This window comes from Hypoxylon trugodes, assembly GCF_022578975.1.
Source record: "Hypoxylon trugodes strain CBS 135444 unplaced genomic scaffold F4822scaffold_3, whole genome shotgun sequence".
Taxonomy (NCBI): domain Eukaryota; kingdom Fungi; phylum Ascomycota; class Sordariomycetes; order Xylariales; family Hypoxylaceae; genus Hypoxylon; species Hypoxylon trugodes.
This window is the reverse complement of record NW_026250018.1, coordinates 2,381,035-2,395,726: the sequence shown is the minus strand read 5'-3', so window position 1 is coordinate 2,395,726 and position 14,692 is coordinate 2,381,035. Positions and strand designations below refer to the sequence as shown.

General features: G+C 46.0%; 4 protein-coding genes across 4 annotated transcripts; 2 read left to right on the top strand and 2 right to left on the bottom strand.

Annotated features, from left to right (window-relative positions):
* Nucleotides 1-533: 533 nt before the first annotated feature.
* F4822DRAFT_427063 (uncharacterized protein) lies at nucleotides 534-2,055 on the top strand (the record flags this gene model as incomplete). Its single annotated transcript, XM_051460670.1, has 2 exons — nucleotides 534-1,615; nucleotides 1,680-2,055. 2 exons carry the CDS (start codon nucleotides 534-536, stop codon nucleotides 2,053-2,055), a joined length of 1,458 nt encoding a protein of 485 aa, XP_051316987.1.
* A 4,555-nt stretch (nucleotides 2,056-6,610) lies between these two features.
* F4822DRAFT_177608 (cohesin loading factor-domain-containing protein) lies at nucleotides 6,611-10,572 on the bottom strand. Its single transcript, XM_051453372.1, has 5 exons — nucleotides 8,957-10,572; nucleotides 8,782-8,900; nucleotides 8,169-8,729; nucleotides 8,016-8,113; nucleotides 6,611-7,963 (listed from the first exon to the last, which is right to left on the bottom strand). Exons 1-5 carry the CDS (start codon nucleotides 10,058-10,060, stop codon nucleotides 7,119-7,121), a joined length of 2,727 nt encoding a protein of 908 aa, XP_051316986.1. The 5' UTR covers nucleotides 10,061-10,572; the 3' UTR covers nucleotides 6,611-7,118.
* Nucleotides 10,573-10,603: 31 nt separating this feature from the next.
* F4822DRAFT_177590 (AB-hydrolase YheT) lies at nucleotides 10,604-12,853 on the top strand. The gene is made up of 5 exons (XM_051453371.1): nucleotides 10,604-11,722; nucleotides 11,788-11,871; nucleotides 11,940-12,075; nucleotides 12,138-12,496; nucleotides 12,560-12,853. Exons 1-5 carry the CDS (start codon nucleotides 11,147-11,149, stop codon nucleotides 12,707-12,709), a joined length of 1,305 nt encoding a protein of 434 aa, XP_051316985.1. The 5' UTR covers nucleotides 10,604-11,146; the 3' UTR covers nucleotides 12,710-12,853.
* Nucleotides 12,700-14,691, bottom strand: F4822DRAFT_177554 (RAI1-domain-containing protein). Its single transcript, XM_051453369.1, has 8 exons — nucleotides 14,385-14,691; nucleotides 14,076-14,318; nucleotides 13,988-14,019; nucleotides 13,900-13,927; nucleotides 13,840-13,847; nucleotides 13,450-13,784; nucleotides 13,093-13,392; nucleotides 12,700-13,042 (listed from the first exon to the last, which is right to left on the bottom strand). The coding sequence occupies exons 1-8, from the start codon at nucleotides 14,454-14,456 to the stop codon at nucleotides 12,876-12,878; spliced, it is 1,185 nt and encodes a 394-aa protein (XP_051316984.1). The 5' UTR covers nucleotides 14,457-14,691; the 3' UTR covers nucleotides 12,700-12,875.
* Between the last annotated feature and the right edge of the window lies 1 nt (nucleotide 14,692).

Genomic DNA, 14,692 nt, shown 5'->3' with positions numbered 1-14,692 from the left:
TAAGCTGAGGTACTTATTTCGAGACGCCGCTCAAACTTACGGGAAACTCATCCATCGTACATTGGCTAAACTCGACCGTCACACGAACAGTGACCCTCTTTCTACCTCTTCGCCTGTCAGCGCTTAGATCTGACAATATTTTGCCTCTGTGGACTGGCTGTCAACACGTAGACTGCTTTTTTAACATTCTCCAGTAACTTAATAATCGGCTGGAAACCCAGCTGCATTGGACAGCAGCACGCGGAATCACAACAGCCAATTATCCGGTGATCTAGCCACTCGCACGATTCGGCTCGACGACTTACAGCTTGGAGGGTGTATGTGTGTGCGTACTTAGTTATTCGCTGCGCCGCCGAAGGACCTTTATCCGGCAGATACCCAAACCACAACAACTACTAACTCAACGCATATTCTTCTTGCCAACGCTGGTTCCCCTTCTGCATTGCACAGATCTTTCTTGAAAATCCCCAACTAGTTGCTCTGCACTAGATTGATATGTTATAAGGAATTTTTCGATCTTGCATTCAATCTCAATGGGGATACAAGCTAGATTAGAACTTCAACTTCCATCAGCTGTTTCTGATACGCCTCCTGGCCTGATGAGTCCGAGCTCGTCAACTCATACGCCCAGGATTTCCGAGGAACGAACCTGGGCTCCTGCTGTTGTGCCTATATCACCTCCTATGTCTAGTTATGACCCGAGTACTAGATCCGATATGTCAGCTACGAGGGACTTGGAAGACGGCCCAACACGAAGGGAAAATCTTAACGGTGCACCTCGACAGCAACTTCCGCCGTTGAGCAGTTTGTTTGGGCCGCCTCAGCATGTCCGTCCAGTACTGTCTCCTCTCCCAGATCGACCAAGTCCTCTCCATAGTGCGCACTCTCCGCTGGATAGACCGCACTCGAGAAGTTCATCCTACTTCCCGAATGTCTCTCCGCCGTTAAGTCAACCACGTAGTGTATACGAGCCGAGGGTAGAGCCTGAAAGGCCAATACTTCCCTCGGTTTCTTCCCGGTTTCCCGGACCACTTAGGTCTCCAACACACGAATTCGAACACGCACATCACGCAACGAGAGTCGAGACTACCCAGACTGGAAGGTGGCCTAGCCATCAGGACTCAAGGCGGGAGTATGTATTTGAGTCCCGACCACCAACTCCCCCTTTTAGGTCAGTCCCCGAGCGTGTCCCGCTACCTCCCTTAAACCAACGGCTGGGCTTTGAACCCAGCCCGACATTTAAGAGAGAAGCTCGGGTGCCGTCAAGCCACTCGCCAACTCTAACAAGCGCTGTTGCACCGGAAGGCGCACCAGTAAAAGACGGGTTAGGACCTAAGATTTGGACAGGAACGCACTTTTTGCCTCGCTTTGTAAAACAAGCAGAGGTTCCTGGAGAGGGGTTGTGTTATTTCTACGATGATGGAACTCATTGCAAGACGGTCATTGATGGAGAACCAGTTAATGCTCATTGGGGAGTTACAAAGGCGGGAAAACCGAGAAAGCGACTTGCGATAGCTTGTCTCACGTGCCGGGAGAAGAAAATTAAGTGTGACCCCGACTACCCTCGATGTGTTCAGTGCGAGAAATTTGGTAGGGTCTGCAAGTTTAAGAACGCGTAAGTGTCGCTGGTTAATGCCGTCAGAGGCGTTGTATTTATTCTATGCTAACCCCAAATCTAGTCCCCGTGGCGGCCACAATACTTCTCCAGTGGCTTCACCCGCCGAACACGAAATGTCCAGGCAACTGGGGCCACACCCTAGCGCAGTGGATTTTGGAAGACCAAGGAGTGCCTCGAGCACATCCGTGTCGCCACGAACAACTAAGATTAGTCATCCTTCCCCTGAACTGCTCCCAGGTCTGTCCTCCAAGCGAATGAAGCATTCATACGACGACTATCCAAGGCACGCGCCGCCGACAAGCCGCCCTGCTCAAATGATACCTATCCCCGAGTTCAAAAATGCGCCAAATAGTATGCCAGCCTGGCCGCGACATGACTTGCCTCGTGATATTTTATGTCGGCCTTGGCAAGCAGACCCTTATGTTTCTAATCCCTAAAGAATCGTCGACATCCAACCTATGGAGTATTACTACAAAATTGAATTCATACGGTTTGCGCTTTACCATGGTTGTTGTGGTCAGGTTGAAGGCCTCTATTTTACCGGGCGATCGGAGAGCTGGCTTGGGGGGTGTCTAAAATTCGGGTTAGGAGTTAATGGTGTTGACATTATACTTGTCAACTTTGGGGGGTGTTGAGAGATTTCGCAGCCGATTCTACCGTGCGAGTGATGCCGGAAGATCAAGACACTGGTCTTTTATGAATCGATTTACGATAACGGATTATGCGACCGACCGACTGTCACCGCCACCACGAAAAAAAAAAAGAAAACTTCTACAAGCATTACGGGCATTAACCGAATAATGAATTTTCTCGACCAAGTAGTTCACCCATATTTACATTTCGCTGGAATTTGGGCAGCATCTTGGCCGGCGTCTGGGTTTGCACATTGCATTATTTTATAAGCGGCTTCGAAGCATTTGCAAGGCGGAAAAGGGGGGTGGATTTTAGATATCCTGATTTTGCATTGGGTGGCTTATGTGTCTTTGATTTTTCGGCATTTTATACCTCTTCTTTTGCTTTCGGCTCGCGATCGGTTGCCAGTTTCATGTCTACTGTTTGTAAAATACCCTGTACTATACCCTCTATTCACCGCACTTTGAAACACATGTATCTATCCTAGCATTATCTACGGAGATGGACGAGAAAAAGCAAAGCGAAGCATCCTAAGCTAGGATATTTGGCGAAAAAGACAAATACAAGCATCAATTCAACTAAGAGAATATAACTACAGTAAAGGGCCCCCTAAACTAGCACTCATCGTTCTTTGCGCTATTTCGAGCCAACAAATTCAACAAAAATTTGTTCTCCTGCAGCATACATAGGCGGATACTATACATTGAAGTTCGTAGAATCCTTCGAACCTATTTGATCTGACGGCAGGCGGATTGTGTCATTCGCTATCGGAGAGCCAACGAGAACTCGTTGAGCCGAAGCCTAAAGTCCCTGTTGTGCTATTGCATGGTCCAATAGTGTCGGCAAGCGTAGCGGCATGTCTCCTTTGTACGACGGTTGGATGAAAAGGCCATGGGCAGGCTAGGACTATTGATTAGATCGCCGCCATCAGATCATAGCTCAGTATCTCTTGACCTCCGATGCCACGCGGGAAAGCCACGCCGAGGCCATTGTTCCCTGCCTTCCATTTTCCTTCTTTCGGGAGAGACAGCTGCGTGTGACCGTTATTATTTTTTATTCCATTCCGTCATTCCTTCCATTCCCCATTGTGATATTGATAAGCCTGCGGCAGAGAGTTCCCAAAGCAGACTCTTCCTCCGGATGTCTCGTTCCTCCCTCTCCGTGGTGGTGGTGGTGGTGGTGGTGGTGGCCCCCCGAGGGTAAACCATAGTAGGCAATAAGCAATAGAGGATAGGGGATAGACCGAAATGGGAAGCATATCCCACTCGGAGATACGAATGTTCCAGGACGGCCAGAACCTTGGGTACACCCTAGGGATTACGGCTGCGGAGCAATCTAGCCACCGACGAAATGGCTAGTTTCCAAGGCAGGCCGGGCCAGTCAATCCCCTGGGCCTGGGGGTCCTTGTTTCTTTTCGCCCTCTTTTTCCCACGTTCACCGTCATGTAAGGACGGGGTTCATGTACATAATATGTAGGCTGACCGCAGCTCGAAAACCACGTTGCACGATGCTGTCAGCTACTACGGGATATGTCTCGGAGGCCATGCATGGGCCTGTCACGACATCCTACGCTACGGTAGATGAGAGCGAAAGCGTAAGCAAGGTATGTTTTTTTCTCGTCTCTTTTTTTTCTTTCCCTTTAGCTACGCCTCCGCGGCACTTTATTCCGCTCCTTCGCTCACCTGTAGTATCACCTACAAATGAATGGTTGTCATTCGTTGCGTAAGGTGGATTAGATAGGACAGATAGGTAAGGTAGGCCCATCCGCCACCTTACGGAATCGTAGAATAAAATAAGACATGGCACGCATATGCCCGTACGTACATACATACATAAGAAAATAATATAAGTCTTGGGAATGTTCAACGCCGAAGAAATTCCACCGACTGGTGAACAGGGCAAGTCACGAGTTACAAGATGCTGCCATCCACCACGCACAAATACGGCCTTTGAAGGATACACACCATCTGGAATGCCTTAGCTCCGTACCCTGCTGGATCTTGGTTTCTCACCCGTTCCCAATCGCAGGGGTCCAGGTCGCGTGTGGGTGGGTTAATGATACCTAGTTACCTATCCCAGGTAGGGGTAGGTACTTGGATACTAAAGCAATGAATTGAATCCCTTCAATGCTAGGTACATAGCTAGAGGTAGTCAAAGGTCGTATTTAGTTATTAGCAACAACGACGAAAATCAAGAAATGCGTCAACAAACTTGGAAAAAGAACCGCCCCAAGCAAACAACAAATCCATCATTCAATATTCCTACCAAATGGCTTACGTAGATACGCCGTGGTTGGTGGAAACAAGAAATGTAAAGTAGAGCAAAAAAAGTAAGGCCGTCAACGTCGTATCTCGCCGAAAGAACCACATCAACTCATACATTATGACAAAATATGATATGTATTTTCGTAGACAGGTCCCCTTTTTTTCTCTCGACTTTTCCCCTCTCCCCCTCTTCGGATTTCCATCCTGCCACCCCACACACACCTATTGATATATACTAAACGAACCAACCTTTGGGGGAAAAGAATCCACTATAAATCCACTATACCCGTCCCCAGAATTAAAGAAGAAAAAAAGAAAAAAAGAGAAAAAAAATTAATAAACCGACCGGACAAATAATACGCTATAGAAATCAATAAAAAAGCAATAATCGCGCCGAATAAACAGAGGGGTGCGTGCGTATGTGTGTATGTCTTTGCATATGTACCTAGGCCTAGGTCTGGTAGTGTAATGTAGGTAGGTGAAGGTATACTGTAGGGTTGCACTGCGGAGACCCAGGGAACTGGTCGGGGCGTAGCTGGACTAAAGTTCGTTATTCGTGTAGTTGTTCGTGTAAGTGTTGTACCGTACTGTGGTGTAGTGTATTAGGTGGTGTAATAGTCGCACCCGTACTTAGTGATTACATCTTGATTACCTGAGATTACTTGATCCTAAGCGGGACTTCGAGCCGGCGGAGCGGGTGGGTTGCGTATATGTAGGTCGGTAGGTATGTAAGTATCTACGTGTCTAAGTAGCCATGTATGTACGTATGTATGTATGTATGTAGGTAGGTATCCGTATGTGTTAGTGAGTTGTTGAAGTATGGAATCAAAATATGGAGGTGGATGTGACGACGGCAAGGGTATGTATGTGTGTGTGCTCGTCGCGTGGGATAATGAAAATAAAAAAGAAAGGGTCCATCTATCTCCTTCCTACTACTACCTCTATACAACCCATACAGCAACTACTAACTACCGCTATCTACTTACAACTATCGTGTACCTTTTTAGCGCCCCTTGTCAGCCATCACAAAAAGTACCGAGTACTTAAACGTCTACATGTGGTATTCTCTGCGCCGTCGTCGTCATCACTCACAATCATCGTCATCCGCTAGCGTGCACCCATTCCCTAAGTATCCTAAGTATCTAAGTACAGGCACTTACTATAGAGAGTATATGCTCGCATTCTCTTTTACCTGGCCGCTCGGCATTTGATACTCAGCTCAGCATAGCATAACATAGTAGTATATTCCCTAAACACCTAGGTATGCATAACTTCGAACCACGGGGCTGGAACAACGAAACGGATCGTGAATAAGTTTTCTACATAATCTACTCGGATGGACAATGGCCGGTTCCGCCCGCAACGGAAAAATAATAATAAATTATTATGTGTGAGGCAAATAAAAATATTACATTTTATTATTTTTGTCTTAGATGTCAACTCACTAATTTTTCTTCATTTACTTCTTTTTTCCTTTTTTTCTCCGGCTGACGTTCCCGAAAATTCGTTTCTCGTGTCTCACCTTAATATCGTCCCCCCTCCCTACATCACATACATTACTTACTATTCCCTAAACACCGCCATGTAACATCAACGACGCCGGGCGTCTGGTTAGACTAAGATCCTATCCGGGCCTAGCTAAGCATCGCTAAGGCTAGGTAGCCACATGCCACAGCAAAAAATATGTACCTAAATAATAAGGATCGCAGCAGCTGAAGCTAACCGGACTCGTTCTCGTTTCCAATTCTTACACCAGATAGAGCAGCAGGCAGGTAACTAAACAAAAACCATCCTTAATAGGAAAAGCTTGCGAGTTTGTATAGTAATTCCTGTGGTTGTATATGCCCTCAAAACAGATCGTCAACCTCAACTTGGGGTCGATCATTCAGTTCAACTGTCTTGGAAGAAAAATCCCCAACGAATGAACGCCTATCACAATAAAGGGTACTTTCATGTAGGTAACAAGAGGCGGAACATGCAGGTGTCGAAATAAGCAGCTGTACAACCCGGATCTAATTCATTTCAAACCCGAAACAAAACAAAACATGAGATGCCGATTATGCCAGCGAGGCGAATACAAGGTGAGTAACAGAGCTGCGGCAACAGGTCCCGATTGAAATGCCGGAGATTTTGGAGCATCGATCCGTCGGAATAGACTCCAACGGTAGCGAGCGGCTCTTTTTCTCTAATGTCGAGTAACGTTAACCTGGTCACACCTTGTCCTGGTTCACTGCTTCTCCGTACGGACCGTGGAGTAAGATCATGCAAAAGCAATGCCGGATGTATCAACGTGTATGTGTATCTGTACGTGTGTACGTGTATGTTTTGATATGTGTATGCGTAATGCGTGTCGTTGGTTGATTTTTCAAATAAAAGGGGGTTGGGTTTGTCTCGCGACCTATCAATGATAAGAGGGTATAATTGTTGAACCGTCCGAGCCGGCCAACGAGAATCACGATCGCTCCCATTGTGACCTGACAAACGCCTACATCATCCCGTCCGCCCAGCCATACGATCCTACTATGCAATGCCATGGTATTATACATAACGCCCTACCCTCGCGACAGACCCGGATTTACTGTCACTTCGTTGTCACCACCATTTCAGACAGCACCTTCACTCCTCATCATCTCGACTGCTTGGTTTGCGTATTGCGTCGCATCTCCCCATGCTTTCTGTGCATCTAGAGCTTGACCTTGAACGTCGTAACTTTGTGCAAGCATCCCGTCCGCAACACTCATCCAGAGAGTATTGCCACTTCTCTTCGCTTGGTTTGAAGCTGCCTTTGCGCTCTTCAGTGCTTGATCACCAACGATACTTTGGAAGAGCTTGGCTCGCATGACATTGAGTGCAATAGATAGCGTTTGCACATTTCCAAGGGACTGCGCACTGTTCAATGCCGTCGAGATGTGCATCTTGACCGCCGTCATCGGAATTGGTGGGTTTGTCTGTACCGCCGCTAGAACCAAATTGTACGCTGTGCGAATCTCCAGATTAGGGTGATCGTGACAGTACGGGCGAAGCTGTTCTAGGAGATCTAGTGTCAATCGATCATCTCTGTAATCAGGATGCTGCATAATCCAGATTCGGTTGAAAGTCGCTAATAGTGACACGTCGATTTCCGTCGTTTTTCGATTTCCATTTCTTCCGTCATCCTCAAGGCTGAAGATTCTGTTGCAGAAAATTGAGCTAGCGGTATTCAAATCGCCGGTTCCCTGATGATATACTCCTGCAAGATATGTAGAGTATAGTACGACGATGCCTTCAAGTGGAGGCTTGACTAGGTCCTCCAATTGTGCTACACAATTCTTGACTTCGGACCACCGAGTGTAAGTTGCAAAATGTAAACCCTGAAGTATATAGAGATAGCAAATCCATTCCTTCTGCCAATCCGTCCTCTTAATAGCATCTGCCAGTGAGTTCGGCAGGCCTTGTAGTCTGATACCGGCTATATAAAAATGTCAGAAATAATTCAACTGTATCATATCGGATTGGCGTACCCTTTTGCAGTTGGGAAAGAGCCTCTTCCCAAAGCTTGAATATCCTCTTATCATTGCGAGGCGTTTGGTATAAAAGCGCGAGACCACTATACGTATATCTAAAATTGTTGTTAATGAAGGGTATAAACGAGGAAGAGGCATAAGGTCTCTTACGTTACGGCGAAAGCCTCGAGTTTGCTCCAGAACGACATGGCGAGATAGTCGTAAGCATCATCCTGTCCTCCAGGCCTCAGAACGGCCGACGTATCCTGGCTAATTACGTGCGTATTGCTTTTTCGGATAGGGAGTAGTAATTCCATCTCGGCATGATGCCATGATTTATCATTCATACATGAGTCCACATGATCCTGGAGATTCTTCAACTTCTGCATGATAACGTGAACCGCTTTCTGCTGTAAGCTGCAGGCAAGGTCGATCATAAGAGCTAAGGTGTCGAGTTGAGGGATGCGGACCGAATCCTCGAATTGGTACTTTAACGCTTGAGCAATACAGGCCTGTATGCGAACTATAGCATCGTCTTTCATAGTCCTAAGGAGACTTAGGGCTTCGAGTAGAGAGGCCGTCACAAAAACAGCACGATCGTTCTGTTGACTAGCGAGGGTGGCTATGGCTTTCAGGTTATCGAGCGCATGTGTATCCGACGGATTGGCGGACTGAAGATATATAGAAGTCTTCAAGAATCGAAAGGCGTACACCCAAGAATAGTGCTTCATTCTACTCTAGTGTTAGAACATATAGAGGCCGTAGGCTGCAATCAAGCACTTACACTTCAGCATCTCGTATCCGACCATCTACTGAGATCAATGCTGCCTTTACTTTCTGTTGCGAAAATAGTAATTTGATCTGAAGGAAATGCATGGCGTATTTTAGATCCGTAAATCGATTCTGAATCTAGTCAGCACATAGACGAACACACGAAGAACTCTTGAGAGTGGTATTACTCTTTCACACAGTGTGATGCCCTTGGTTAGGGCAGTCTCAGCTTCCATAATATTATTCGTTTCCTCACATAATATACTAGCATACCGAAACCGCGTCTTAGCTTCTAACCGTGGAGCTAGTTTTGGATTGTCTAGGACGGCCTCGAGACACCCCAATCCTGTAGCGACAAGCTTTTGATACTCGTATAGAGTCTGGGAATCCATATTATCTACTACAGCTACGGTCTCTTTCCGCGCCTTATCAAGGAGGTCTTCGGCGGCGCAGATCAAGATAGAAATGCTATCGACATGGGGTGGTAAAAGCCCTGGAGTAGGAGCAGGCGATCGTGCGGAACTGACGCTTGGGCTTCTCGTGATGGCATGAGTAGTTAATCGGGGACTCGCGGAGACGGAGTTGGCGTGATCCATTCGTGCACCTGCGCTAGTATGTCTATTATTGGGGGTCTGGACGAACTGGGTTGGCAACTGAGGCGACTGGACCATGGGTGAATTAGTATGCTGAGTAAAGGATCGTTGTTGCTGTTGCGGTGGTTGTTGTTGATATGGGTGTTGGTATTGGTGCTGTTGCTGGTACTGGTATTGCGCTTGCTGTTGAGGTAAAGCCTGAGGCATGGTTTGCGGCGTTACGGGTGGTGTGCTATGCGGCGCTTGGTAGGAGGGCGAAGGCATCGGCATCGGTGGGGGCATATGTTGCCAATCTGGTTGCTGAACATATTGATGATGCTGAGGTGCATGCAAAACATTTTGCTGCATAGGGTGCATCATATGGGTTGGCGTATTTACCCCGGTATGCGGCGATGGTTGAAGAGGCCGTTGATCGAAGGAGGGGTCGTAGGATTGGAATTGGTGGAAGTTCGCATCTTGCTGTGATGGGTGAATTTGCTGTTGTTGATGAACATTGTGGGATTGCGAGGGTTGCTGGGGGTATAGGGCTCGAGTGAATACGACGTTCTGATTTTGGTATTGTTGCTGCTGTGGTTGCTGTTGAAATTGCGGATTACCCCAGGCATCGTAACCATTCACGGCGTTGTTCTGGGGATAATGTGTTTGTTGGCCATTGAACCCCGACCCGTGGCCTTGGGGCATCGAGCCGCGATATGTCATAATTTCATTTCACTAAGCGCAGATTATATCATTCCCATCGATCATCATACAATTCCCTACGTTAGTATTGGGGTTGGTTGTTGATTTCGCACAGCTAATGTCTTAAGTGTTGTATGGAAAGTAAGGTCGGCTGCAGAGATCGGCCAAGGCGCGTGCCGCGACGTCGTAGCCTACAAAAGCACATCACGTGATGGTGCTAAGGGACAAGGAAAGCGCCGTGGTCCTTGCCCATGTGGATACCTGGAATCTGACTTCAAAGGACCCAACTTAGAAGGGATCGTACATACATATGTACATAAAAACGTAAGTGTATGATAAAATACCCCAATCCAATGAAATCAACACGTTCATGTCTTATCCAATATGCAGAATATATTCATCATGCAAAGATAAGGCGAGTTTTGCTTTTCATTGTAACACTGAACGGACTTTATGATCACTAGACATAGATATCCTATATCATTGTATGATTGGTTAAATTTGTATGGGTTGACATAGAGGAAATACAAAGACTTAATAGTCTAAACAGCCTTGAATAAGTTGTTAGTTGATTGAATTGCTAGTTACATATCAAAGTGGGATGTGCTTGCGGCTTAAAAGCTTAAAAGTTTCAAGGTTGCTCAATAGCACGAGATTGCCCGATCTTAAGATTGTCAGAGATGAAACTTCCTATCCTAATATACCATTTTAGCGACATATAGAATCATTCCCCACTTCCTTAGCCCCCTCTAGGACTCGCTGCTTCGATAGAATTTCCCCCCACCTTTTACTAAGTGCATATGTCGATACCGTCGTACCTGCCTAGGTAGGACCCTTTCAACTCCGGCACGCACCGAGGTACGAGTGGACCTACTAGGATTTGGCAAATTGTCCCCTGAAGACGAAGATGGGGCCCTAAATACTTCATTTCTGTTAACCGGAACTCAATCGCTTCAATTTTAAAACTAAACATTCAAACATACTAAAGTTTATTTCACTTAATTTAAACAATATTTCCAATATATTCTTTTAATTATAAAGACCTATATTCAGAGCTCGATCTTATTTTAGAACGAACCAATTTGATAGAAAACAACAGCAGCCAATATGGAATGGGTTGGAGAGTGGTTTGGAAGGGCGAGGATCAATTATCTTCACCCGCAAAAGTCGCTGAACATAAAAGAGAAAGACGGCAAATCAAGAACTTTGGCCGAGATATGTAAATCAACTGTTCCGCCATGCTATCTTAACCCATTATTATTCAATGGACACGCGCAGACAATGTGGACGGCTGCTAAAGCCCACGGGCCACCTCTTCACTACAAACGAAGGATTTTCGAAGCAGACCACGAGGAGTTTAATGGCAGCTATGTTGTGGACTTCGCTGTGACGGATCCCGTCTTGATTAAGGAACACGAAGCGGACGAAACTTTACCCCCACGGACAGCGTACTTCTCCGAGAAAGAGCTCGATAACATGGGTTCTGACGACGAACGACCTATGCTCGTTATCCTCCATGGACTTTCTGGTGGCTCTCATGAGATATACCTCCGGTACGCCCTCGCTCCGCTTATTGAGAGTGGGAAATGGGAGGCATGCGTGGTCATTTCAAGAGGCTGCGCCAACAGCAAGATCACCACGGGCCTGCTTTATAATGCCCGTGCTACATGGGATGTCAGACAGGTAAACCATTACTCCGATTCCATCTCGATGCCGTGGCTTTATTACTTACAGGGATGAATCAATAGACTGTGAAGTGGCTTAAGAAGACATACCCCAATCGGCCGCTATTCGGCCTAGGTTTCTCGCTGGGTGGCTGCATACTCACTAATGTAAGCATCCCCATTAGTCGGAAGAAAAAGAAAAACTCCCTAGGATGATGCGTTAACCCGCCACTCAGTATCTTGGTGAAGAAGGCTCCGCGACCCCACTGAAAGCGGCAGTCGTGGTTGGGAATCCCTGGGCCCTGAACATATCGGCCAAAATGTTGCAGAAGACATTCATTGGACATCACATTTACCTAAAGGTCCTTGGTGGTAAGTACAAAGGAAATCCAGGCGATTAAATCGTTGGCTAAATATGTGATTTTTGTGTCTAGATGCTATGAAAGCCTTGGCGTCGCGGCATAAGGATGAACTCGACAAGTACACAAATATAGATACAGATAACCTTCTAAATCTGAAGTACCTGTATGAATTCGACAGGGCCTACCAGTGCGCCACTTGGGGGTACCCCACCGAAGAAGCTTACTATAGAGACGCATCTAGTTCGGATTCGCTGTTAGCCGTGCGAATTCCGTTTCTCGCAATCAACGCTCTAGACGACCCCATCGCCTCTTCGATGGCTCTTCCTGAAGCTGAGGCGAGGCATAACCCTTGGGTTGTGCTTTGCACCACGTCTCTTGGCGGTCATCTGGGCTGGTTTGAGCCTAATGGGGGACGATGGCACGGAAAACCCGTAAGATCTTCCGCTTTACATACTTGACTTTTAAACATACCTAAATTACTAATAATTAGGCAGATTTCCAACTTTCTAAATCATATGGCGTTTGAGGTAGACCTCGATAGCATCGACAATGGCGTCAACGTAAAACGAACGTCAGGAGTTCCTGAGTCTGGAACCAACTTTGACCCTATGCGACGCAAGATGCATGTGAATCTAAATAAATGAATCGCATCTAGAACAAGTACATTTTTAGATATAATAAGCTAACCATATGTCGCATATAATCGATATGCATTATATACATAGAACTTATGGTAGGGTATCAATAGGAAGGAGCCCTGGTTTTGGATAGGGATTAGACATGCAGTATCTTGGTAATTCAACTCAGCGATTATTCGGGTTGGCTTTTCAAACCCAGTTTTATACGCCAATTGATGAACTCGTCAGTGAGAATCATGCCGTGACCAGCTTCTTCAACTTGGAATACTTCAATGGTCTGTGAATTAGGTCGCCGTCTTATTCTCCAGACACCCTCATCGCTGATGTTATTTCTTAACCCTATAATCAAATCAGTATACGAAAATGAGCATAGGGGTTAACATGCATACATTCTAGAAAGGCACTGGCGAAATTAATGCACATGTCGGCATTCCAACTCCTAACCCCACGTTTGGCGGCCGTTTCGGGGATCTTAGCTGTCTGGATTTCTTCGATCTTGGTGAGAATGCCCTGTTGCGAGCGAAAGCCGACGATGATCTTTGGTACACCAAGTAAAAAGGATTGGATCCAGAATTTCATGAGCTTGCGTTCAAAATTCTGCATGCTTCTATCATTTTGAATCTCGACGCTGGTTTTCAACTCAATCCAATTGATTGGTGCCCCTTTTTGCTCTGGTTTTGAATCCCAGACTAGTTGCCTAGATTAGTGTGCGGCCCCATGGGAGTAGTTGACAATTAGAGACTTACTCGCATCGACCTCCCCTCCTAGACATAACGTCGTTTTGCCGATTCCAGTACGGACAACAGAGCAATACTGTGCTTTATTGCTAACGATTTCCTTGTCTCTATTCTCAATGAAGTCTCTGCTGACCTCTCCCCAAGGACGTGGTAGGCAGCATAAAGTCTCGAACTTATAACCTAGGAATGGGTAAGTAACCGTAATCAATCGATTGGTCTTCTCATCCTCACCCCAATACGTCATGACGTCTGGAGGCATCTGGCCCCGCCGCTGTTGCTGTCGCTGACGTTGTTCTTGCTCTGCTTTCGCCGCCCGCGAATACTCAAAGTTCTCTTCGATGAAGCTAAGTCGTAGTTAGATAAGTAGATCAACAAATGACTCAGAGCTCAAAAGCATACACGCAGTCCTTTTTATAATCAGCCACATTCCCATCACGAAAGGGAGTTTGAATTGCGCACTTGGTATAGAGTAGCATTCATCTCAAAGCTAATAATCATAACGTTAGAACCTCATAAATCGCGTATATGAGCGGTATACGTCACATACCCATCTCGATCCTCGAACGGAGCCGACATAATCTATGTGAATTTAGTACATGTTTTAAGAATACCTAGCCGATTAAAATCATCTCTACCTTGGTCATCATACCGCGCCAAGTAACTACCTGGGCGTCGATCTTCTTCCCTTCTTCTTCCTCATGAGCCATGATTGTCTTGAGCAGACTATCAATATGCTCATCTTTGGAATTGTCATGTTTATCAAATTGGTCGAAACCTTTGGATAGATCGGCGCCAATCTCGGGAGGATAATACCACTGAAGTGATCGGTCGTCAAGATGGAATTCATGATTTTGGTCATATGAGAAATAGGCTATTTCCTATATGTAGATGTGTTAGTTTTGGATTTTCCAATCCAATATTATAATGATAATATTTGCACCTACCTTAGGTCTTTTCACAGGCTCACTCTCGCCGCCAAAACGTGCGACAGGTTGGATGTTGAAAGTGCTCCCCATGGTTTGAGTCTAGCACCAATACTTAATTTTAAAATCCGATTTTACGAATCGATAGTAGAAAAATGGTCTTAACATGAAAAGTTAATTCTTTACCAATATGAATCGAGGTATTCCGATGAATATAGCAGACCAAAAGTTGAATCTAATGAAGTTTAAGGTGAAAGACCCATGTCACACATACAGGGTTACCCCACACAATAAAAAAGAGAAGCAGCGTTCCCCAATGAGCTTCATCC